This window comes from Apus apus, chromosome 6, assembly GCF_020740795.1.
Source record: "Apus apus isolate bApuApu2 chromosome 6, bApuApu2.pri.cur, whole genome shotgun sequence".
NCBI classification, from domain to species: Eukaryota; Metazoa; Chordata; class Aves; order Apodiformes; family Apodidae; genus Apus; species Apus apus.
In genome coordinates, this window is record NC_067287.1 from 20,292,303 (window position 1) to 20,318,594 (window position 26,292).

Genomic DNA, 26,292 nt, shown 5'->3' on the forward strand with positions numbered 1-26,292 from the left:
ATTTATGTATAGGCTCACAATTGCAAGGGCAAAGCAACACCAGTGCTTGTGTATGCAACTTGTGTATTAGGGTTTCTAGTTGTTCTAAGTGCATGGAAAAATTCTTAATTGCTAATATAGTGGACAAGCAGTGAGATGAACTGTGGAAGTAACTAGCTGCCCAAAAGCAGTTATTTTGCAAATTTATATCATACATGTATATGCATATATTTGTAATTACAAACAAAGCTGATTCCATGCATGGAATTCACTTACACCCATGACATGCCTGATAAACACATATCTGATATCTGGCTTGCTGACAATATGGGAAGGTACTTGCTCGTGATGCGTGGCTCTTGTCCATCTCTTTGAGAACCTAGCCTGTGGCCTTTGTGGGTTTCCTGTGTCAGTGTGTTCTGCTGGGTACAAATGGACGAGAGAGGAATATTCTTGGGGTTTTTATTACTGTATGGTGAGCCAACATTTACCATGTTATTTTAAAATAATACTTCATTGGGTACATCTGTTGCCTCCCTGGTAAAATACCTTTTAGCTAAATCAGCTGTCTAGGGAACAGAACACAAATGGAAGGTTTTTGATTGTACAACTTTTTTCCCTTCCATTTACTATCAAAACTGACCTTTCACATACTGTCTCCTAGCAGCACTGAGGAAGACATGCATATTTTTGTTGTTTTGGGGCTTCTGAATGCCAGGGCCCAATTAGAAGCTTTCTCTAAAGATAAATGAGTGGGACAACGGATGCAAAACAATCTGAGGCTTCTGGCTTAGCATGCAGACATCTCAGATAATGTGGGTTGGGTTTGTTTGGGGTTTTTTTTCAAATCTTCTGTCATTTCTTTCTCTCCAAAGAAGTTTTATTTCTGAAGGAGTTCTTTAAAATTGCTCCCTTTAATCAGAGTTGGAAAGAGATTTGAAGGAGTTTTTGACAGATATTCCTGGAAGAAATAAAAAACAATAGAGATTGTTTCCTTAATTCTGTAAAAGAAAGCAGATTCAACAGCTGTTTATCATCTTCCTCTGTCATTGATGCTGCACCAATTAGGCACTGCACCAAAGTGTGGTGAAGCTTAAGTTTCTATCTGAACTCCTTTATGTCCTCTATAAGGGAGGGTGTGAGCATTGTAGAGCTGATGCTTTGTGCCTGACATAATTGGTACTGAAGATGTTCTGCAATGTATTGGTCTTTGAGGCTTAATGAATATATTACATTGTTTGTCAGTTTGTGGTATCCTTTCAGGCTTTGTGGTTATGAGGGTTCCACCAGTAAGACCTGTTTTATGTAGCATTCAGCACTTTAAATGCACACAAACCTCTGAATCTGCAGCTCCTATAGCAGGCATTTCTCTAAAGAAACCATAAGATGTCATAATATTTGAAAGAGAAAAATGTGCATTTTTTGTTGGCACCTGCAATGTAGGTAGAAAAATAATTGGGTAGGAAGCATCTCTTATCTCATGTTGAATCTGATTTATGAAAGACAGCCACAGCTTTTCAAAGCTGGCTAAAACATGAATTATCCTGCAATATTTGGATGGATCTAATTTAGGCAGCTGTCAGACAGAAATATTTCAGATTCTGTAAATTAGTAACACTTGCAGAGGGGCTGTGGCGGTTCCCAAAGACCTTTTTTGTTTCTTGAAATGAGATGTTTGAACAAATAAATTGCTTTGGATAAAATAATTATTCTTTAATAGAGAAACAGAGAAGTTTCAATGTACTTTAATAATTATTACAGCATCCTTGTGAGAGGCGTATCAGAAACTTTAGGATGTATGTTTGTTACTTTAAATATTGGTATACTGCTCAGGTTACTGCGAGAATTATTCCTTTCCATTTCAGGAGCATTGGGGGAGGGGTGTGCAGATTTTATTACCTTTTTTTCTGTGTGAAGGACACAATACAAAAAGCTGGGAAGAGCCTGTAGTAAGATATGACGTCACTGTTGACCAACAAAGGCTGTAAGGATCCTCTTTAAGACAAATCACAATTAGATCTTCGGTATTAGTTGGGAATTGGGCATAATTCTGGCTAGCATTTTATTCTCTTTTGAGATAGTACAAATCCACCCTAACTAGAAAGACATTACTAGCCTGGTTCTCAGCCTGTGCTTTAACGTTCTGCGTAGCGTTCCTTTTACTTGGTTTGGCGCTCACCCACTGTATTTTGCCTGAGTCTGCTACTGTGCTTTGCTTGAGCTGAACTGCTCCACCTCATGGTGAAAACAAGAAAATGCCGTCTCTCATGCAGTAACGATTTATTTGAAAAAACGTAATCTAGTGGAAGCAGTTAATGCGGTAAGGGCATGCGTGCATTTAATCCAGGCCTCGTAATGATGTTCTGTCCCCTTTATACTTGGATGTACAGCAGGGAGTGGCACAAAAATCTTGAATCCACCGTTTTCTTTCATGTTTTTAGTGAGACACCCAGTGGGTGGTACTCATAGTGTAGACGTGCTTCTGAAAGTCCAGATGCTGCTAGAGCCTGAGATGCAGCTTTGCAAGACATGCATACCTGCAAGGAGTTTTTCCTACTCATGTACAAAAAGGGAAGTGTGCCTGCTTGGTAACTGTTGATTTGGTCATGTTCCTGTTACCCAATGTGGAAATACTTAATGGTTGAGTATGTTGATAGAAGGGCTTGGCCATGAGATATTTTCCATCTCAAGTCCATTTAAATTCACAGAAAAAGAGGTAAAAGCTTTACGTTTTAGTTCTTTAGAACTCTGAAGGAAGCGTCCTGCTTACAAGAAAAGATTTTAAAGGCTCTCTTGTGGCATTGAAAGAGAAATAATCACATAAATCTTGTGCAAGCAGCAAAGAAACAGGAAGCATAACAGAGCTGCATATCCTGTCTTCTAGTTTGCCCAGCTTTTCACAAGGCAAGGGTCTGTAGATACATGCTACACTAAATTTGTCTCTGGCACCATTCACATTGCCCATAGATGTCAGAGTATTTTCCATGTCATAGCAAGATCTGCCATCTGCAAAACAAAAGGTATGATTTGCGCTCTTGAGCTGATGTGGCTGGGCTGAAAGATAGATCCTGTATAGAAGGATGCTTATTTGTAACAGCAAATGCAAGGGACATTCTTTAAAATTTGAGCAGCCAAGGGCCAAGTTTTCCTATGATATTGAGAAGATAATGTGGGATCTGACCACCTGAGCACAAACTGATTCCGTACAGCCTGCACACCTGCAAAAGTTACTCATGTAAGGTACACCATATTGCACCAACCAAAAATCTCTGTGAACAGGAAGGTTGCTCTAATTCATGCTGTGAAACCTAGAGGAGTTTCTTGTGGTATTCAGTTTTCATTGCTTATGTAAAAAATTGCAAATTTTAAGCTGGTCCTTTAGTTTTGTTCTTTGCTTGTCTTAATCATATTCATTTACATTGTCCAAAATGGTCTGTACAGACTTTTTTTTCTTTCTTTCTTTCTCAGGCACCCTGGCTCTGGAATACCAGACAGTGCTGGAATGGGTATCCGTATCAGGTAAAAGTTACAATGCTGCCTAACAACAAACATGACACCTTTGCAGAGCTCTCTCTTTATTATGGTGGAACTTTGTGTCAATCTGTTAGTGTGAAGCAGCTACTTGGCATTTCAGAACACTAGCAGATGCTCCACATCTTGCTTAAGTTCAAGATGGGAAAGATTTATATAGCTGGTTTCGTTTTGGGGTTTTTTTTTCTTTTTTTTTTTTCTTTTTTTTTTTTTTTTTCTAAAGGGCAGGGTGAGGAAAAAATGTCATTGTCAAACTGGAAAATGTCAAGAAGAGTATTGTCTGAAAGACACATGAATTTCATGTGACAGTGAACAGCCCTGGACAGGCTGAAAAGAAGTGTATTTAGGTTTAGGTGCTGCTGTTCTTGAACGTTGTGCACCTGTTGGAAATAGTTCAGTGGAGATAGTTCAGCAAGTGTGATCAGAAGCCTTTATCTGAGAAAGGCAGAAGGAATTTTGTCATTTAGCCTCAGAAGAATTAATGACTTAAATGACACCCAAGGACTGGGTGGTGACCTGAATAACATTAGGGAAGCAGCAGAAGAATTGCATGGGGAAAGTGTCAAATCTTCAACCCTCAGACATTTTAGGAACAGTTGTTCGTCAGAATTTATAAGGCTGCAGTCACTGGTGCCTTTCATTCCTGCTTTCTACTGGATTTGTGTTACTACGTGCAAGAAGAGAATGACTTACGGAGAAAGACCATGAATCTTGCTTCTTAAAACCCACGTATTTACCCAACTTATCAGAAGAATGAGATAATGCAGAAAGTTAGTTACAACATTTAGAGGGTAGCATCTAAACCTACTATATCTCAAATCAAACTGTGATAAGAGGGTCCAACAAAAGCAAATAATCAAGTAAAAATCATTATCAAAATCATTGTTTCAGAGATAAAAATGTCTACTGGGTGCTAATCACAATGAAATACTGAGTTTTCAATTTGGTTTGTTGGGGTGTTTTTCTTAAATAGATAAAATTTCTACTCTCTTGTTTGCTACAAATCCTTTGTAAGCTACTGAACAAAGCATTGCAGAAATCCAGCTGGACTTACTGTAGATGTAGCCAAATGGATAATTTGGGTGACAGCTTACCCATAAACACAGAATTGAAGTCCATGGAGAATTGAAACCTAATGTTTAAACTAAGTTAAACACATACTATTGATCCTTTCATGGAGGGAAACCATTATATATTTAGCATCCCCCTACATTGTCTTTATATATGGGTTTAGAAATCTAGTTCTGTTGTTAATAAAGCAGCTGACAATCTTAGTTGTTTTACCAGAAATTCTCCCCAGTGAATTCTCTTGCAATAATGGGTATAATAGTCATGGTTCATTGCTAACTCATGTTCTCATCTTTTTTTTCATTACACAGAATGAAAAGCTTACTGGAAGTCTCACTAAATCAGAAAATTATTATATTGGCCCAAGAAATGGCTTTAAAAGTTTGATCTTGAGTGTACACATTTTTCATAAAGCATAAGCTTATGTCTGTATAGAAAGACATTCTGTACACACAGAGCATTCAGTGGGCACCTAAGGACTGTTTTTCAGCTACAAGGAATTTGTCTGTAAAAGGGAATGGGAATAAAAAAGGCAACTGAAATGCCTCTTGCCAATGGAAACAGCTCATGCCCTGCTTGGGTGCATGGTTGTGCCAGTGCAATCTGCTCTAGAGATAGTTCATCTAATCCCTCAGGAGATGCCCTCAGGAGCTTCTCCTGTGCCAGTGCCATGGAAGACATGACTAGCAGGAAGGCACAATTACATGGAAATTAGAATAGCTCCTAGGACTGGCTCTCTTAGGCTGGGGTCTAAACACCCTATGAGTGCCACCAGTTACCTTCTTTGAAATTACCAGAGATTGATTTTGGTTGTGCGTAAGTTCCTGTGTCTTGTTATCTGTATTTCTTTTACTTTCAAGCATCTGTGTAACCATATTTTTTATGATACAAGATGGACGGGTAAATTAATTTTATTTTCTTCTTTCCAAATGTTAACATGTTCCCAGAAATTTGTTAAATTCCTTAAAAGTAGGCTTCTGTATTAGGAAGAGCACTGGTTAGATATCGCAACATTTTCATCATGACCAGATGAGATTATTTACTTTTCTCTAATCTGTTCTAGCATGTTTTAATTTCCTTTTCTTTAAACGCACATTACTGATGTACAGCAAGATGTTTCAAGTAATCTTTCAAAACAGACTTAGGAGTACTCAAAATCTAGTTTGTTCTAGATTCCACATGGACAACATAGTAATTCTTTGGTATTACAATACTGTCAAGATTAAAACAGCCTGGACGCCTTCCTGTGTGATGTACTCTAGGTGACCCTGCTCTGGCAGGGGGTTTGGACTAGATGATCTTTCGAAGTCCCTTCCAACCCCTAGGATTCTATGATTCTATGATTCTATGAGAAAAGGGTAGGTGGGGGAGCTTTATTTTTCTGGTGGCATCACAGTTTGAAAGAGGTAACCATAATCTTTTTTTCTTACATAGGATGCTTATGTATAATTCAATAATCCCCCTGTAATTAAACACACCTCTGTCACTGTTTGACTCAGGTCTGACAACAATGCTCTCAATACCCTCCCCCTCCCACCCAGGTAGGGAAGGAGAGAGAGAAAAAGAGAGAGACTTGGCTGGATTGAAAACTAAACTACACAGCTTTAATTAAACACTAATGAATGATATAAGAAAATATATACAAATATGTTCAAATATGTTCAGGTATGAGCAAAAGCCTCTCGCCTCCCTCCACCCCCAGCAACTCCCACAGCACTCCCCTCAACTGGAAACAGTTCCGAGAAATCCCAGAGCTGCTGCTGGAGAAAGCGGAGAGTGATGAGGGTCAGGAGAGCTCGAGCCTGGGGGTTGATGGTGCTGGATGGACAGAGTCCTCCCCAGACACCAGCCATGGACGGGAAAGAAGGGAAGAAGAAGAAGGAAGGAAGTTGTCTTCTGTGATCTCTGACCTTTCTCTGAGCTTACATAGATATATGGAATGGAATATCTCTGGCCAGTTTTGCTGTCTGTCTAATTCAGCCTCCTATGGGGGGATCATAGATCTCCCCATAGTGTCTGAGCCGGCAGGGTGAAGGTGTGACCTTGAAGCTGCAGCAGTTAGAAAAACATTCCACTGTCTTATCAGCTTTAGAAGAACACACTGTTGCGAGTTAAAAGAAAGCTTACTGAAGGAAAAAAAATCAGTAAAAAGGAAAATTGGCTTAACCCTGGCTCAAACCAGGACAACCTCCTATAGACCTTAGTTGCCTGTAATGTCAGTTAGACTCTATTAACCTTTTCTCATCTCCATCTTTCAGCCACTGATGCCTGATCTTCATTATTACTACATAGTTGAATTGTCATTCTACTGGTCCTTAATGTTTTCTCAATTCATTGACATCAAAAGAAAGGTAAGAACAATGGGACTAGAAACACTGAAAGATTTAAGCACGTATCCTTCTTGACTTGAAAACTTCATGTATTACCTGTGAAGTGAACTGGAAATACAGTTCTTTCTAGTCACCTCTTGCAGATATTCATGACAGAGAAACTGGTGCCGAAGTGCTTGTTGTACCCTGTTCCTTGTTACTAGGATGTGGGTTTCTTCTCCACATCAGAAAAAGAGCCTGAAGTAATCGAATATTCAAGGGTAAACAGCATCAGCCAAAAAAACCTTCTACTCTCATACAGTCACTTGAATGGATTTGAACACACAGTTTTACCTCATAGATGTACTGTTTCTTCTAAGAGTTAAATGATGAAATATCATTGATAGAGCAAGACTGCCTCATAAATTCACAGTATCACTTTAGTAAAGTATGAGGGCTTTCAATTTATTCTACAAAGGGATGGTAAAAACAAGCACATGTTCAGTTTTTTAAAGTGATGTTACATTTAACCTTACCTTCATTGTTATGAAATTTCAAGTAGCTGAGCATTACTATTAAGGGGCTATTAATCAATAAAATAGAACTCTGGCCAGATAAAAACATATTTTCAGTATTGGTAGCAACCTGTTCCATATTCCTTTATCTAAGTTTTCTCCTCCAAGGAGAGTGCTAGTCCATCACAGAATACATAGCACCACATTCATTCGGTAATAACAGTCCATTGAGCCCTTGTTGCAGAGTTTTTTAATGTTTCAAAATTATTTGTTTAAAACATTTGGAAGTAGTTTATAATATTTTTCTGTGCCTGCTTCTACTGTCATTAATTAAATGATTGTAGGCTATGCTAATGGAAAAATCCCTGTTTACTAGAATTTTAGCAGGAGCATAACTGAAAAAAGTAAAGGAAGTACCCAGTATATCCTGAGTCAGTTTATCTGCTATTGGGAACCTCAGTGCACTCCCAGGAGTCTTGTCTAAGAGCTACCTATACAGTAAAATGCCCCTCTCGCTGAATTTCCAAATTTTTCCAGAAGTAGAAAGCTCAAGAAAACATCCACAAGTTTTGAATTCATATTGTAATGTAAATTGTAAACAAAACAACCAATTTAGGATGAATACATGTAAATCTCTTGCTTGCGTTGTCTGTAGATGCTAAACATTGTTTTATTCCTGAGTTCAAAATGCATACAACTTTACTGTTTAAAAAAACAGATGCAGAAAAGCAGTGCACAACAGAGCTGTATGATAGTGGAGATGAGTTTAAATCAAGACTAACATTGACTAAGGTATGTAAGCTGCAGGTGCCATCAATATTAAATAGCTGTTTACCAGCATATCACCCAAAACCAAACCTCTGCAGCAACATTACAGAATTGTTCAGGTAATTGCTGCATAAATGTATTGTATCTAATCAGTCCCCCTACATTCATATTCAGCCCTCTGCACTGTGCCATTGGTTATATTTGTTTTTCTTTGTGTACCTCTTGAGGGAGAGAAAAATATAAGAGCCTTGCAATTCCAACAGTACTGCAATTTTGCAGTACAATACATCCTTAATGAATATTTAAGCAATTCCTGGCTAGTTGCTTTGCTAATGTGAAAAGTAATTGGAGGCTACCTGAACAGTATCTAGGTTCAGTGCTTAAGAACACTTCTAAAAAGGGCCTTTGGGAGGGTCAGTAATACCCTTCACATTTGAGACATCTCAGGAGCAGATGCTATAGCTTTTTCCCTCATTACTTGGAGAGTTTGTTCCCTTTGGTGAGCTGAGCACAGAGCTAAAGCCTGGTCCTGTCCATGGTACAGGTGCAAGTAAACAGTCTTTTGCAAGCTGTTTCTCAGTTTATATATAAGTGACTTGTACATGTTACCAAGAATACTTTGCAGCAGTCTACTCTGGAAATAGAATAGGAGATGGAGGTAGGGAAGTGGGTCACTAACAGCTAAAGAACACCCCTGCTGCCTGTTTGTAGGGCTTGAACCCTGAGTACTAGGTCAAAGCCATGTCCTGTGCATCTGCTGTGTCTGAGAACCTCCCGGTGTCCAGCAGAGAGCAGGAGCACAACATCTGCAGTGCAATTATATCAAGTCAAAAACCTGTCATTATAAGCACCTTCAGGAGACAACGGAGATGCCATATTTATAAATAACCTCTTGGATCACTGACCAATTTGAACTGTGGAGACCGTTTGTTTTGTAGTGTCAGCAAAGTTGATAACTATGAAAATCAGACTGGAGAAATGTGATGGTGTGCTGGGGTCACACAGTAAAAACTGTTCTGTGGCCAGGGGAGAGTGCAAGCTGTTGAAGAAGTTCATGAATTGAAAAATGTTAGCACTGAGAGCTTAGAGTAGTTGACAAAAAGTAGTACAGAAACACCAGCTCTTGCAGCACCATAGTAGTTCTCTTTTAAAGAGCAGGTTTAGTTTAAAAAAATGTGGAAGCCTCTGGATGAACCCAATAGACAATGTGTGAAATAGTGCCCATGTGAAGTAAGTCTCTGTTTAACTGAATAAAGCAGGAAATTTGCCAGCTAAAATCAGATGCTATTGTAATACTTCATGAGAGCTTGTACAGAGCAGATTAACAGTTCTCAGCTTGAGAACCCTGATGAAGTTTTCTTGTTACAGTGAGAGGAATGCTTCTATCTAAGTCTTGGTTATCATTGTAGATACTTTAAATTCAGCAGCAATTGTGTTGTAGTCTGGGGTGATCAAAACTGCCCTGGCAGCCTCTGTGCAGGAATTCAGCCAACCACTTTTAGGCAGCTGGGTTTCTCTCAAGGTGAGTTGGAGCAGGTCTTGTCTGAAAGCTCCAGCACTTGACACTGGCCTAACTCCAGCACTTGTCTTTTACTCACTGTAGCTCAAGAGAAATGTATTTGCTGTTTTCCATCTTCGTTTTGTTCTTCTTTAGTAGAACATTCGTTACTTTAAAATTACTTCCCATTGGTTTTCTGACTTTCAAATACCTGTTTATTTAGATGTTATAAATTTCACCAGATTATGCTTGCCTGACTGAAGAGGTGCATGCAAAGTATTTAGGGTGTTGCACATACCTCCTATTGGCACTAGGGCAGTGAACTGAGTAGATTAACTTTTATGGTTCTGTAATGGCATGTTGTTGGCTTCATAAATATCTACTATGTTGCTGTAATGATGCTCTACCCTTAAGGGGTTTCATTTTCAAAGACTGCAACCTAGTATGATTTTTTATCATCTCTGTCCAGCTTCCCATACTTCTATTTTGTAAAATAAAGAGAGAGAAAAAAAATCAGATCAGGGAACTTTATTACTCTCACAAGCCCCTCAGGAGTTTTAAAAGCAGTGAGGCTTATTTACATGCTTTCTGGATATCTTAAGTGTTGTTTGATAGAAAAATGTTGCACCTGTACATTTAAGGGCATCTGTGTATTTAAGGAGATGTATAAAATTTCTACTCAGTCAGTGTTAACAGGCGTAGAGGAGTTCTAGGAGACTTTTCTGTGTATTCACACCTTTTAGTTCCAAGCATTTGGCAATTCCTAGACCTTCTGTGTCTTTGAAAAAAAAAAAAAAAAAGAAAAAGATACTTCATGCATTCCCAAAATAAAATAATCTGTAGCTGCTAATTTTCTTGAATATTCTCTTTTGATTCTAGCAAATATATACTATGGTTTGCTGAATCTGGATCCTAGATCTCTCTCTTCAAACTTAGTAAAAAGCCATAGAACTGATTTGTTTCAGAGGAATTTAGAATGTGTAGACCTTTATTAGAATTGTAATGTTTGAAACCTTTAGCTGGTGATACTGCCCTGCCTTTTTGAATCCCATTTCCAGAAGCCGGAGTGACTAATGATGTTTTTGCCTTTCATTGGCACTCATGCTACATGGTCTCTTGGCAGTTTAGTCAGTGAATGGGTAATGTTAAATGTGGGTAGCAGAAGTCTTAGTTCCAGAGGGCTTGTCTACAAGTTGAGACCCATGGGGTTTCTCTATTCTCTGCCCTAAATTGTTCCCACTGACAGTGTCAGGAGGTAGTTCTTTCTCCTATTCTTAGCCACATATATTCATGACACAGGCACATGATATCTTTTAGCATTTACAACTGGAGGTTCCAAGTCTGCTGTAAATAAATGCATCTTGCACAAACATACACAGAGTTTGAAATATATTTCAAAGAAGAAAAAGGCCATTCCTGTACAGCTTCTCTTCTGCTGTGTATGGGTAAAAGTGCTTCAGTAAGCTGGAAACACAAGTACCATTTGACATTATGGCGACTTGTACAAATAATTTTTATGTATTCATCACACTTATGTATAATTAAAATGTAACAGCATCTTCAAAGCATAATATTAATTACTGGCATAAAGAAAGGTCACAAACAGGAAAGAAAGGATCAGAATAACAAAAGTAATCTTATGTATACCATTGCTACTTTTTTCTAGCAATTTTCAGTAAGTCAGTCCTGCATCTCCGTTTCAGAGCTGTCAGAGTCTGATAACTGTCTCTTTTAAGAGGCATTATCAGAGAAGGAGTTCCCTGGACAGCATTTCTGTAAGCAAACTCATGCAGAAATGCAGAAGGCTGCTGCCCAAGAGCATTAGGGCTGCTTAGGAATAATCCATATTGTCAGGAATGCCTTGAAGAGTTCCCAAGAGGGACTGGAAATCTTATATTTGTATGACATGGATGTGTCAGCTATAAAAACAAATGAGAATTTTCTGCTTGGCTTCTTCCCCCTTTTGAACTGCATATATACTAACATAATTGCAGTTTGAAGGAAAATGTAAAACAATGCCATAGCATTTGCAATTGAAGCAGGTAAAGAGCTAGGCTGCAGTATGGCCGTATGGCAATGCTAGTGGCTTGCTTCTAATCCTGGGAATAAGGTAGGTGCTTTGCTATTTTGATTATGGTATGGTGAAATGTCCCCCATGTGTGGATTTGTAGTTACTGAAATGACTAAGATGCCATACCCTTCCTTTCCCTTAAGACTCTTAGAAAGGGAAATAGCCTTTAATTCTGGTTTAATTCAGTCTGCTTTAAGAAAATGAATTTAAAGTTAATGGCTTGAGGTAACTGCTGAATGTATTTGATTGTGCTCTGCAGTGCTGGGGATCAGATAACCAAGCTGAGAAATGCTGGGCGTGTACCAACCTAGGATACAGTTCTGGGAGGAGGTCCTGTCCCTGTTCAGTTAGTGAGACAGCTCAAGCTGTTTGTTTTTCCACAGCCTCTGGGTGTGCATTGCAGTGAAACCAAGTGCCGGTACTGAGAGGCAGTGGCATTGCACATGCTTGAAAGCAGTGGTGCCTGCTGTGTGCCTGCTGCATTCCCAAAGAGAGGTACAGTGACACTGGGCTGTTACTCTTCCCAGAGTTGGAGAGACAGGGCAGTTGGCAGCTGTAGCTGGTGCTTTTCTGGAGTGGACCCTGTGTTAGTGGGAGCTCACCAGCACCCTCCTGCACTTCAGTCTCTGCAAATCAGCTGCTGTCTCTCTAAAGACTGCAGGGTTTCAGTTTTGGTTTCTCTGCTACAGGCTGCTTAGCTGAAGACTAGCACTGCTCATTAGAACTGGCCCACAAAAGCTTCCAGAAAGCCCCATGCTGCCTCCCAAGATGCCTGGCGAGCAGCCTGCCTGGATCTCTCCCTTCAGACAGCCCTGCCTGAGAGCCACAAGGTCTGCCGAGAGCTGTGGTAATAACCCAGTGCATGGAGAAACTCCCAAGTCAAATCATGCCTGGGATCTTTGGTTTTGGGGAAAGTGGTTTTGATACCACTTTCTGAAAGCTGTGAGAGTAGTTCGGCAAGATCCAGCAAGACTCTTTTTGACTGATTTGGTGTCTTGCAGAAAGTCTCATCTCTGCAGGTCCTGTTCTCTCAGTAATCAGATGCCTGGGAGTCCAGGCCAGGCACATGGTCATTCTCTCTGCTTTGCCTGCCCTGTGGCATGTGTCTGGATATGTGATGTTACTGAAGCTTCATGCTCCTAGTATTTTGCAATAGCAAGTTACCTGCTAGCCAAATAACTCACAAGTTACTGATCTGGAGAGCAGAGAACCTGCATCAGCTAGTTGTGAAGTAGAAGATTAGATCTGAGTAGGAGGAACTGCACCAGCTCATTTGAAGACTTTTCTGACCCTGTTACAGTGTGAAGACAAAGCAGCCTCATTAAAAACACACAAATAAAAAAAAAAGGAGCTGTGATTCTTAGCTCTGTGAAAGTTCTTGGTTGTGCTTGGCAGGTGACTGTTGATAACTTGTAGTGTGATTAAATGTTTCCTGTTCCTTTGTAGCTGTTTGAACTCATGTGAACAGTGTGTTATTTTGCATATTATAAGTTGCTTGGTGTATCGGAAATACGGTGTAATTTGATTTGTATGTACATAAGACTTTTCAAAGTAACTTCAGCTGCAAATATTCGCTTCATTAGGTTAAATTACTGTAAACTGAGAAGTGTAGATACTGCCTAGCTTTCAATAATCTTTTCAATTTCATTAACTACAATGATTATTTTATTCAGTCTAAGTGAAACATACGTAGCAGGGTATTTAATGCACTTATGTAGCAGGCTTTTTATGTAACGTAACCAGAACACTGGTTTAAAAAAATATCCATCCATTTTTGTATACAAGTACTGAATCTCACTGTTTGGTTCATTGTTTTTTGGTTTTTTTTTCTCTGCTTCTTGCTGCTCTAGGATTTTGGCATCATGTTTACACATCACATTGTAACAGTCACCCTGATAACCTTCTCATATGTAACCAATTTGACACGAGTGGGAACCTTGACCTTATGTCTCCACGATGCGGCTGATGTTGTTCTAGAGGTGAGATGATAAGTTTATCATCAGTGTCTGTACATTGTATTCACTATTCTGAGAGCTAGCATGTCAGTAGATAGAATGTATTTGCTATTCAAAACAAGTATTTCTTAACCAAAGAGGCCAGTTCAAGATGGCAACAGTGATTAATATAGTGTATTTCCTTGCTGAAATATATTACACTTGTAGAAGTGCATGTTTGTGACCTTAGACTGTTTTATCCCTTGCTAAGTTGTTTGTACGGAGCAGAGACTGGTAATGCATCGCATGCCAGGGAGGGTTATACGCAGATTTTAAATCAAAAGCTCAAAGTTTCAAAATCTGGAAAGAAAAGACTGTGTGGCATAGAAGCTTCTGGTTCTTGAGCCTCCTGAACTGATGTGTGGGGCAAAATTCCTGTCTCCAAATGAACTGAAAGTGTCACAGTTTGATTCTGCTGTGCTCTGCTGCACAGAGGGTGCTGGACAACTTAGTGGGTGTTCTGTGCATGGGCAGTGAGCTGACCTCTTGATCTCCAGGATTTTCCAGGTTTCTGTGCTTCCACATTCAGATGCCAGTATTAAACAGGCTTTGGAGAAGAAGGGATGATTGCAATTATTTTAAATTAAGATGGTCTGTAACTTCTGTAGTGACAGTTTAGAGATGTCCTCCTGTATCTGCATCAGTGTTTAGACAGCTCTGGGTGATACTGAGATCAGGTTCTCTGTGAGCTCTCCATCAGAATCAAACCAAGATTAATAACTATTTTGCCAGAAATTATTTTTTTACTGAAGTAGTTGTAGGAGTCCTGTTATGCAAGAATATAGTCTCACTGTGTGAGTCACCTGTTGGGGAATCAAAATCTGCCATTCTGATTCAAGAGCACTGTAAATATGTGTTAATTTTTTATTCCTTTTTTAAGCTAGAAGGCACATGACTGCCTGAGATAGAAAGAAATAGGAAATCTGTGCTTCTCCTGCAAGAAAGAATTACATCTTACAAAGATGTAATTACAGAAAGAATTACATATTACACTTATTTTTCTGTTCTAGGAATGTGTGTAGATCCATTCTGCCAGCTCTGGGTTCACCCAAACTATATTCATTCCTCTTCTCTCATCACCAGACAGATGTACTTGACAGGGTTCATTCCAAATCAGGCCAATGTCAGTGAAACTATAAAATACTGATGAGCAGCTGTAATAGGCTAGCTGAAGCCTTACCTTGAACATAGTGAGATAAGTATTTTTTCTCAATGCCTCTGTTCATTGACTGGCTAAGGAAAAGTTAAATTAGTGGTATTCTCACATGATTTGCACACATTCAGCAAATACACCTCCCCATGAGACACATACTTGAGCGGTCTTTCAATCAATTATTTCAGTCTCTTCTGACTGGAAATACTAAAACCAGTCTAAATTGTAAGAAGGCTTCCTGAGAAGCATTTACTAGGAGGGCGATTATGACTCACTCAATGTACTTTCTTCTGCTAGAGCAGTGGGTCACAGCCCTGGTGCCGTATGAGAGAAAATGGACTCCTATACACATATACACTCTTATATTACTGAGGGGAAAGTCAGTGCAGAGGAAGAAAGTTACCAGACTGCAAAAGAAGCTGGTAAAATATCTTGCCATGATGGGTCAGTTGTGCATCTGATTGGTTTTACATATTACACACTTGTAAAAATAAAAAGCTGTTTCCAGAGGTCACTAGACTCTTTCCACCTACCATTTCATAATGAAACATATCCAATGTAAAGCTGGAATGCAACATTTTTGCTATTCTCATTGCAGAATGTAGTATATATTGGTAGGAATACTGCAGGTGAGGTTTTTTTCCATAGGTCTTAAGGCATATGCAGGTACAGAAGAGTCATAGCAGGATTTTCAGCTGTTGCCTTAGGTCTAAGTGAAAATTGCCTTGAATATTAAGGGCAGCCTGGCCATGGCAGGGCAGACCAAACATAGAGTCATTTGCTTGCCTAGGAAGCCACTACATTAGCTTAAGCTGAAATCCAGGCTACTGAGAGGCAACATTCAGAATCCCATCTAAGTTGATTAAGGGGTCTTAGATATCATTGCACTTCAGTACAGCTTGTGCATTGGAAACACTGTAACCTAACGTGCTGGAGCACTTACAATCCCTCCTGTTTGGAGACTTCAAGACTTTTCACCTTCAATGAATGAACACCAGTGTATAGATGTGAGTAGTTGCCAGTTTAGTGTGCTTCTGGTGTATGAGCCTCGTGTAGCTTCTAAGGTATCTCCTAACACACTTTTCTGAAAGAGCAGGGAACGGACACTTGAGACTAAGGCAAATGGCTGTGCTGTAAAATAAATGGATTTAAATAAACTAGCAAGAGTATCTGGAAGAGCTGTGTTATTCAGTTGGAGTCATGCTTGTTAAGCTTTGAAAATTGTCTTGTATTGTATTGTGGCCCAATTCCATCCAACATGCTCTTTCCATTTTTTTTATAGTCCTCCCTTATCAATATAATTCGTAGATGTGTTATTTGAGAACTGATGACCCAACAGCTGTGCTGTTTCTGAGAAATGGCATTATACTACTGTAAGTTGCTATAGCAATATCAGCTCCACACACTGTGAAACCAGCTTTTTTAGATTGCCGCCATGGAAATCTATCCAAAATTCCTATTTGAACTTTCAACCATCTGAAATGCAAGGTGTTAGTAGCTCTTTCTGCTTTGCATTTTGGCCAGATTGTGAGTACAAACTGCTAGGAAACTCATCTGTGTCCATTATAGAATATAGGGCTGATTCAGAAGGATTATGTTTTCTTTGCAGCACTGGTAGCTTTCCTTGTTTTCTTTTAGTGAGGATATACTTTATATTTTGAGTGGAAACATGGCAGAAGTTATGTAACATCCAAGAGTGCTGGTTGTTTTGGCATCCAGATTGTCTGACTGGAGCATTGAACACTTTGAGGTTCAGCATGTTCCTACAAAAAAATCAGCCAGAATGCAATGTCTCTCACCATTTTAGACAATTCTCTGCATTGAATTCTGCATTCAGAATAGGGTTTTATACACATAGTTGTGGTAATTTTGCTCTCTGGAAAGTCTGCACAAGTAAGCATCATCTCAATATGGGAGCTGGATACAGGCCCCCTCAGAAGGGGCTTTGAAAGGTTTTCCAGTGTTTAAGTGAATACTAAATCAGGCTCTTCATTTACTTCATTGTGCAGTGACTCTTTGGATACATTTGGCAGAAAGCATAAAGAAAGGCTGTCCCTGTCTTGAAGCAGATGTTTTAAAATAAGTAGCTGCTTACACAATTGAACTCTGTGAAAGCAATCTTAAAACAAGCTTGCTTGTACATGCTTGTACAGGGGCAAGAGGGCAAAGAAACTTCAGGGAAAATCAGAGTTTTAATGTGTGGTCCAAGTGAAGAGTAATTAGATGACTCCTTCACTGAGGAGGAGTCCAGGCTGCATGAAGACAGATAAGAGAAGCATGTAAAAATAGGCACAGGGCAACAAGTTGGAAAGCAAAAATTGCAAAGAGAGGGAAAGAAAGACTTGGAAAAATATTTGAAGGGGTGGGGTATATCCTTGGAGGTAGAAACTGTTCTGTATAGGCCAGAAAGGAAGAAGAGATGCTGTAGGAGAAGATAGGATATGGAGCACAATAGAGGATTTGAGACAAAGTTCATGTGTAGCAACACTAGAAGGTCAGCAAGTGTGGGAGAAGTGGAAAATAGATAGCTGTTGAGAATGAAAGTGGAGCATACTGGAAAGGTGAAAGACAGGTAAAGAGGCTGGGGACAAAGACAGCATAAACACAGTGGGGATAAATAAAAGGTTTTAAATAGATTTTGAATCTGAAATTCTAGGTTTACAAAAGGAAATTTAATGGGGAAGACATGAGAGATGTACTCCAGTTTTAGGCAGTCTGGGGTTTTTTCCAACCAGACATTTTCTACCTGCACGATGGAGAGGAGTTACAAGGTCTCTGTGAGGTAACCAAATGAAAATGTTAGCAATTTCATAAAAAATGTATTTCTTCTAAAAGATTATGCACAGTACAAGAGAACTCAGTTGTCCTTACAGAAGTAAACAGAATTTTTTTTCTTTTACAGGCTGCCAAAATGGCAAACTATTGCAAGTGTCAAAAACTGAGTGACCTTCTGTTCCTTACATTTGCCATTGTCTTCATTGTCAGTAGGCTCGGCATATATCCATTATGGTGAGTAAGCGTATCATTTTCCTCAAATGCTGAGCATCAAAGAAGATTGGAAATGCCTGTGTTGTAATTGAGCATGATTCATTGACATTACTCTGTTTCCCAAAGCACTGAGTTTCAGGCATAACCAGGTGCTGAAATTGCCTATTTGCTAGAGTGCCATTGTGTTTACTGCATGCTAGACAAGAAACATATGGAGCTTCTGCTGGTTTTAACATAGAATTGGGTTGTAGACCACATAGCTTCAAGTTAGCAGTTGGTTGCGTGTTGACAAGAAGTTAAAGGAGCAATAAAGTATTAGTCCCTGAAGACAATGTCCAGAGCTAAGCTTGAAGCTAGAATCTTCTCACTAGCTTTCAGTGCACACTTTATTAACATGTTCAGCTTAAAGTAAAACACAGTGAGATAAGGAAAGTCTAGCCCATTAAAGTCAGGTAAGGTTGTTATTGCCATGCAGACTACAATACTGCAGGCTACACCTTTTCCACCCCTCCTTTGAATTGGGGTCCTGTGGAAGCTACAAAATACTTGTAAGGTAGTTACATGGGTGTTACTGTAATCTCACCTCTTCCCAGAAAAAGGCAGCTGCTTGCATGTGCACATGCTCTCTCTTCTAGGTACATGTACGTACATTCACATAAACAGAACACAGATGTTAGATTCAAGTTTCTCTGGAACTGTGCCCTATGTATGAGGAAGGCTGGAATAAGGTGTTGGCTTCACTCTTTTGTGTTCTGGATCCATGTGAACCATATCCATTTCTCTCATATGAACTGAACTAACCCAAATCTCTGTATCCCTGTGAGAGCAAGAGGGGTGTGTCATTGCATCAGGAGATAACAGTGACAGTTTTGGTTTTGGGAAGCACCAAGAATGCCAGAAATGTTACCCTTTGCAGAGTTTTATTTAGAGAGATTACCAGAAAGCTACTTATTTAGGCATGCAGAGGATTTACAGATTGCAATATCAATATCTCTGCCACAGTTCCCTTTCAAATCCTCTATAATGATATATCTTTGGGGTTTTGTTAATGCAAGCAGGGTAAGACCAAGGTGCCCTTAGGGAGCTGTGTCATCAGCTCTGTTTAACAGTACAACGTAGAAGTCTCATTTAGCATTTAATGACTCTGAAGATAATGTGATAATGCCTGGTCCCTACTGTGCAGTGAGTTGGTGAAGGACTGTGACAAAAGGAGAAAATGGGTAGACACACAAACTGCATGTTTAAAAAATACTTATCTTTTCCAAGGAGTAATCATCTGTTTCTTAAACGGCTTTGCTTTCCATTCCTCAGTCCTTCCTTGAAGCTAATTGGCTATTCACTGAATGTTTGTAAACAAAGTAAGCTAGTTTTTCTACTTTCATGATCTCAGGTAGGAAAAATTATGACACTCCTGCCCACAGGATTTCACCTGCCGGTTGCTTTCTGTTTTATACTGAGAAATGGAGGGAGGACCCAATGTCACCACTGCAGTTCTGCCACTGGAGACTCAGTCAGGTGATGACAGGATAGGTTCACAAAGGGGAAGGCTCTTCCAACTTCAGCCACTTTGTGATTCTGAGTTGCCTTGTGCATTCTACTGTGACTCAAGCATTTAAACCTCGCTATATTGTCTGAAATGGTGAAGAAGGAACTGCTGACTTCAATTTTTTTGTTATTCAAACACAAACTTTACCAGATCACAGCTACGTGTTTGCCTTGCTGAATAGTGAACAAAGAGCAGATTAATCTTGTCCAGGGTGCACAAATTTGAAGGAAGTCATTAGTCTTCACACTTTTAACTAGAAGCAGCTGCCCAATATGCTTTTTCTTTTAGAGACATCTGAATATCAGCAAGGTCAAGATTTTGCCATCCTTTGCATCCTCACTATGGTAATGAAATTTTGGAAAGTCCACACTTTCAACCTGAAGTGTTAAAAATAACAGTCTGTTTGTAACTGGAACTGAAGCTCAGAAATTGGAGGTTCATGCTGGCTAGAGTGATTTTTTTGAAGTGCTTGTGGCCAAGTGTCACGCTGTGCAGGAAGCCTTTGCTAGGACTAGGAAAGTTATAAATTAAAGATTGATGTGGCTAGAGGGAATCAGGCATCTTATTGCTGAAGTCTGTGTAAGTGTCCCTAGAACACACCTCACACTTTCTGACTGGCAGTGTCTTGGAAGAGATTACCAGCACAATGATAAGTAATCTAGCAAGTGTCAGAACTTGAGCCCTGCTTTATAGCTGTGGCATTTTGTTCTGAATGTGGCCATCTTTTAGGTGACAGCAGCACTTCCATGCCACTTTAGACTAAACCTTGTCTGAAACCTGCTCTGTAGGTCAGTACTGGCTCAGTGTGCTGAAAGCAGGGTAAAAAGCTAAGCTTATAGATCTGGGGAAGAAGAAAAGGGAAGACGTCTCCGGAGTAGCTTCTGTTGTTGATGTTGGCTCACTTGGTACTGAATATTGGGCTAACGAGGGCAGCAAGTTACAGCTGTGAGTGAGATTTGCTGCTGGGATGGAAAGATCAGCATGGACTCTTGAAGTCAGTGAAGGCAGAGGAAGTATATTTTACAGGAATGCAGCAGCCAACAGAGTGCTGTGTACTCCTGTGTCACAGGTGGAGTGGTGACACTGTCCTCCCTCTGCCTCTGCTCTCTGTTAATCAATGAAAGAATACATTTATTTATTTGAATATGGAAATGGTCCGCTGTGGTGTATATGATCTTTGATTTTTAAGACCATCTTATTTCCAGACAAAAGCCTTGATGTATATACTCCTAATGGTTACCCTAACATACAACTATAATTACAGCGCCCAGAGGCAGTTTCATAGTTCTCATCTGTACTGTGGGTATTGTGTGTGGGAGTCAGGGTTAGCAGGGATGAAGCATGGGACATATGAGCATGTTTCTCCAAAATCCTTTTTCTCTATGAAACAGCTTGCATGTCAGTAAAGATGAGTCACTGGAGTGGCAGCAGGCCAGGAAGCAGTTTTGCTCTTCTTTGCTGAATATTCAAAATAGCACAATTTGGTGCCTGATTAATATTACATAAATATGCATATTTTTCTAGCATAAGGACTGAGAGGTATAAAATTGGTGTGCATGTAATGTAAAAGGAAGGCTGTAATTGATAAGAAGCATCCCCCACTCAAGAAGACAAATACCCAAGACAGGCTTCCAGAGACCTTGCTGATGAAGCACTGTCATGCTGTTGTGCTCTGGCTTTGCACAGATGCCATTTAATTCTGCATAAAGGTGCTAATAAAGAATTCAGGATGTATCAAATGCTGTTGTTGGAAGGTTGTTTAGCAGCAGGGCTAAGACAAAGAAACTGGCAATTAAGTATATATTTAGCAGTCTTTCTGCAGGCATCTGGATTTCATTTCAGCAATAATTCAAAAACCCCAGGACACTTTCTGCCTCCTGCTGCTAAGTAAATGTAGGAGTAAAGCTGCTATTTTCACTGACAAGCCATTTTGCTTGTGAAATTCTCCCACTTGCGCATAATCACTGTTCTAGCAAATTGCAAGAAAAAACATAACTCTCCCTGAGTCAGGGGGAACATGGTGCCTTCTCAGGAGATACAGGATTGTAGAGAGAATGAAAGTAATCTCAAAACAATTTATATAAATTGTGTGAGCTAGTCTCATCAGGCTGGGCAAAGCAGTCACCTCAAGGCTGCCTTGATTTCAATGAGCCTCGAAGTTCCTCTTCCCCAGGACTCAAGTGCTTGTTGTTGCAGTAGTTACATGGACATTGTCTTCTCTCTGTTGATAAAGGAATGATTTGCTTTTTGCTGTTGTTTTGTTTTTCTTTCAATACCTAGGAAAGGAAGCTCCATGGGGCCTTCTTATAGGCCCCCTTCAGGTATTGAAATGTCACTATAAGGTCTGCCCGGAGTCTTCTCTTCTTCAGGCTGAACAACCTCAACTCCCTCAGCCTGTCACGTCATTGAGAACCTCAGCCTTTTCCTCATCTCTTGTTACTAGTTTGCCATCCTTGGTCATTGGGGGGGGGATGCTTTCTTTAACCTTCCTTTTCTGGTTGATACACCTGTAGAAGCCCTTTTTGTTTTCTCCTCGTCCCTTACCACGTTCAGCTCCAGCCACGCCTTGGCCTTCCTGATCCCACTCCTGCACGACTGGACAGTGTCCCTGTACTCTTGGAAGAGCTTCAGTGGAAGAAAGGTGATTGGAGGGAGATACTAGGTTACTAAACCTGTTCATAATTTTAAAAGCTAGTTTAAGGTAACTGCAGGTAAAGGTGTAACTTTTGTGTTTGAAAGAAGAAGGAAGAGACTCCCAGGAAAGCTAGGCTGTTGTTTATTAGGTAAAGGCACCAAGCAGGGTAAATTCAGGTTCTTTCAGATTTCTCTGACTAGTACTAGCGTGCAGCTGGTTTTCACTACTCTTAGTTATTTTTATAATCAGTTTTATTGTATGAGAAGTAGAACATGGTGGGTTTCAGGGAAGTGTTGAAGATAAGTACTGCTGTCAAAAGGTGAGGAAACAGGGAAACAGTGTTGATATCCATGCAGCCTGTGAGGTCTCAGCATGGGCATATTATATATATGCACTGACAAATTTAAAACAGCAGCTTAACTGTAAAAATGTAAATGAAAGCCTGATTTAAGCTGATTATAAAGAACGCAGGTCATGTTCTCTGTGTGTGTCCCCCAAATTCTCATCAGTGTAAATTTGGCATAATCCATTTAGTGTGTATGGCTTCCTGTCCTTGATCTCTTCAGACACTGTCAGTGCCCAAACTGCTGTACCAGGTTAAAAATGGTGAGGATGGACAGTAAGCCACTTTGGTTAATTGGCATGGTCTTGTTTAATGTTGGTAGTTATGTCTTAACTGGATTTTCCTTTTGTGAGTCTGTTTGGAAAGGTTCTGTCAAAAAAAAAGGTGGCAAAAATAGTTCTGTTACAACTCAGAGCTGTTTCAGGTGTGTCCCCCCTCATCTGCTGCAGTGTTCAGTTGCTAAATGGGTTTTTTATGCTAACAAATCCTGTATAAGCAAATCCTGGCAGTCCTCAGAACAACAAGTTTGTTCCTTGTTATTCTTTCATTTTTAAAGGTCATGAGAGTACACACAGTCTGGGTCATGGCTGATTTGTAGTTGCCTTTTCATGGCAATTAGTATCTGCATGAACCAGACAAACATGGTATGATTCTCAATGAGTTAAAATTAATTTCTGGTCACCATGGAGTGTTGAAATGAACTCTAGTTACTTATTACTAGTCTTTCATCTCTGCATGACTGGCTGAATACCTCTTTCCGAGTATCATGGCTGGTTGAACAATATCGTGGATATAGCCATGGTATTCATGCACACACTGGGTCTCCAAATAGTGATTCAGTATTACCAGTTTGCACTGTTCTCTCTCCTTTGTTTTATCCTGGAATCAGCTTCTCTCTGAGCAAAATTTCAGCTTGAGTTACAGATAGGGCAGTGCAGAGCCCCCATGAGTAGCAGCTGCTGCAAAGATTTGCTGAACTTTTCTTTTTCCTAGATTTGTTCTGTTTCTGGCTGATGTTGACTGGTTTTGTGCAGTTCTTAAAAGGCAGGGTAGTTGGGTTGTTGTCTTTCATACTGGGTTTTCTTTACTGGCACTTTTTCTCCTATTTAGCCCTTGGAGCATGTATAGTATGGGAAGGCAGGATGTGGATCCCAGCAGAGTCACCCTGCTTCATGCTTGTGAACGTATTGGTAAACCAGAAAGCTCAAACCTACCCATAAAAAGCATCATTCTGCATCAAAGCAATATGCAGGCACTAGTTAAAGCAAGAATCTTGGTCATTTACTTGGCAGGGTAAGGCTTTAGGTTGCCAGATAAATCCCAACTGTCCAGACCTTGTCTGGACTACAAATGAACAAAGTTCTATGATGGTATTAGTTAGTCTTACTGGATTCTGAATGCATTGAAAACCTTTCTAGCCTGGCTAGTATTATGTATAGAGCTGTGCAAATACCTCTGATTGTTCCACAGTAAAATAACTTACTTTTTTATTAAGAAAATAAATCTAACACTGTTTCACACTCGTTTTACTCAGAATATTGTACAAAGCAGAGCACAATCTAACTTGTTTGTGGGTAGCAGATATTGAAGGAATAAATTATGTTTTTGACCCAAGGTACTCGATTCCTGATGTTAATCATGCTGTCATTGAGTGGATCCTGTAAAACTAACAAAAATTTTCTAATGCACTTATGTTTCAGGCTGTTTATAGTTTTCAGCAGGCAACTTATAACCCAACAGTTTATCAAAAGCGTTTAATAAAGTTTTTGGGAAGCTAACTGCTGTATCTTTGAAGAACTCATCGACTTCAACTTATGGATTAAAAAGAAGGTTTAATTAACTAAGTCTCCATAAATTTACTCACTAGTCTTATCTTAGCTCTTTAGTAGAGTGTATATAATGTTGTCATCCCATCTGCTTTTGACAGAACTGATCTGATACTGTCCTTCCTAATGGCTGTTATTTTATTTGCTAAAATTGTGTGCACCGCTTGTGAACTCAGGCCTCTGGGCACTGCATAAAGCAAAGCTGAACTCTTTGGAGTGCCAGCTTAATACTGATGCAGCTATTTGCAGAGAAGCTATAAGAAATAGAAAGGTTACAGATATGTCATTCACCATTGTGGGTTTGCATTGTAAATAAAAAATGTCATTTGCTCACTGCTTCCATTTTTAAGATTTTCATGTGATCACAACAGGAAAAAATTATATGAAAAAGGATATAATCAGACTTCCAAAGCTGATTCAAATCCTCATTTTTAGTTTCTACAGACTGTCCCCTTTGGCTGTAATACTGCTTTCTGTTGTCAAGGATAGGCTGTTCAGTCAGTGTTCTCACTGTCCTCCTTTTATTATGAAATATATCCTTTCTAAAACCTGTGCTCTGACTGAAAACAGGACAAAAACATTGCTGTGGCACATGTTTTGTTTAGAATTATTCTGATGTTAAAGTCACAGGGGAAGGGAAACAGATTTGGTGTTTTTCTTGTGGCCAGACATGTTAGCCACTTTCAAGTCAGCTCAGCAAGGCATAGTGACTGGAGAGTATGGATGGTCTGACGAGGCTGAATGGAGGGTCACTCCGGGCTCAACAGTCAGCTTCCTTTATAAGCTGCTTTGTAGTCAGCTGAAGTTCTCCAAGTCTTCTTTCAAGTTGCATCACTTGCAGGAAGGAGGGGAGAAAAAAAGAGATTGCCCATGGGAATTTGCAGTTTGACTGTTTTCCTTCTAAAAGAGAAGGAAAATTTGCTCCAAAGTGTATCTTAAGCATTGCCCATTCTGTGGAGGGGAGAGCTCTGCTGGTGTGGTAGCACCACAGAGTTTACGTGGCTGTAGGTAGTGTAGCATGTGCAAACATTCTGCCTCTTCTCAGTCCCTTGTCTCTTAGAGGCTCTGTCTGTAGCACCAGTGTTTTCTATCAGTGGAGCATATTTAGTAGTGATGTAGAGTTGAAAGCAAAACAACACTACTTGTTCACTGTGAGCGGCTGATGTGTGTGGGACATAAAAATCATAGCTGTACAAAAGCATGGGAGTATGATGGTTAACTTACCAGCTTGAGATAGTAAATGGCTTTTGAACACCACGATCAACAGCCATGATGCAGCTAGAGTCTCATTAGTGCTCAGCTGGGGGGAGGTCATTGTGGCTAAACACTTTGGGGAAAAACCCAGATGTGTAAGTGAGCACATTCTGTTGGTTTCATCAGTGTTGCACGATGGCAGTTTGACCTATAATAGCTATGAAAGGGGAAGTAATTATTAAGAAAATTGGATTAAACTGAAATCTGTTTAAGCTAATTTCACAGACTTTGGTATGGAGGAAACTCTTAAAATCCTTGTAGGGCAAAGGTATAGTTGATTGGGATTTTGGTGTTGTTTCTTTTTACCTCCCCATCCATATCTTTTCGCATTTCTTCTACAACTGGACCATAATACTTGAGTCATTTGTTTGAAAGATGAGTCCTTGGCAGACACTTTGCCATGACACTGTTAAACTGCAGGATTTTTATGAATTTCAAAATTATTACATTACTCTAGGGACATGTTCTCAGGACTGGATGGAAGTGTGGTACTCCTCCTATTGTTGGCATGTAAGCCACCTGAAAGACATTGGATACCTAGCGAAGAACTGGATGCAGCTGTTCTGTGATGTTTCGTGGACTTTTGAACTAGTTTAGTCCTGCATTTACAGAAAGTTTGGGTAATCTTATTCTTGAAAAATGTCTGCCATGGCAATTACCTGAACACAAGGCAGTGTGTCAGTGTTTGCTCTAAAAGAAAGAGGAAAAATATTCCCTGAGCTGAAGTACTGCAAGTATTTTTAGTTAACACAAACAGGCATGGGCAATGCTTTTTTTGTTTTCTGATACCCTGTTTTGCAAAGATTGGCCACCT

The 26,292-nt window shown here is 39.8% G+C and overlaps 1 protein-coding gene across 3 annotated transcripts in view; it reads left to right on the forward strand.

Moving 5' to 3' along the window:
- The window catches only part of CERS6 (ceramide synthase 6), a 103,095-nt gene that overhangs the window by 67,103 nt on the left and 9,700 nt on the right, over positions 1-26,292 (forward strand). For 2 of the 3 annotated variants that reach the window (XM_051624009.1, XM_051624010.1), the window contains exons 5-8: positions 3,448-3,498; positions 6,837-6,929; positions 13,590-13,718; positions 17,789-17,895. In XM_051624009.1, the coding sequence (XP_051479969.1) occupies positions 3,448-3,498; positions 6,837-6,929; positions 13,590-13,718; positions 17,789-17,895 (380 nt within the window). The remainder of the gene's footprint in view (positions 1-3,447; positions 3,499-6,836; positions 6,930-13,589; positions 13,719-17,788; positions 17,896-26,292) is intronic. The other variant, XM_051624011.1, reaches the window with a different exon arrangement.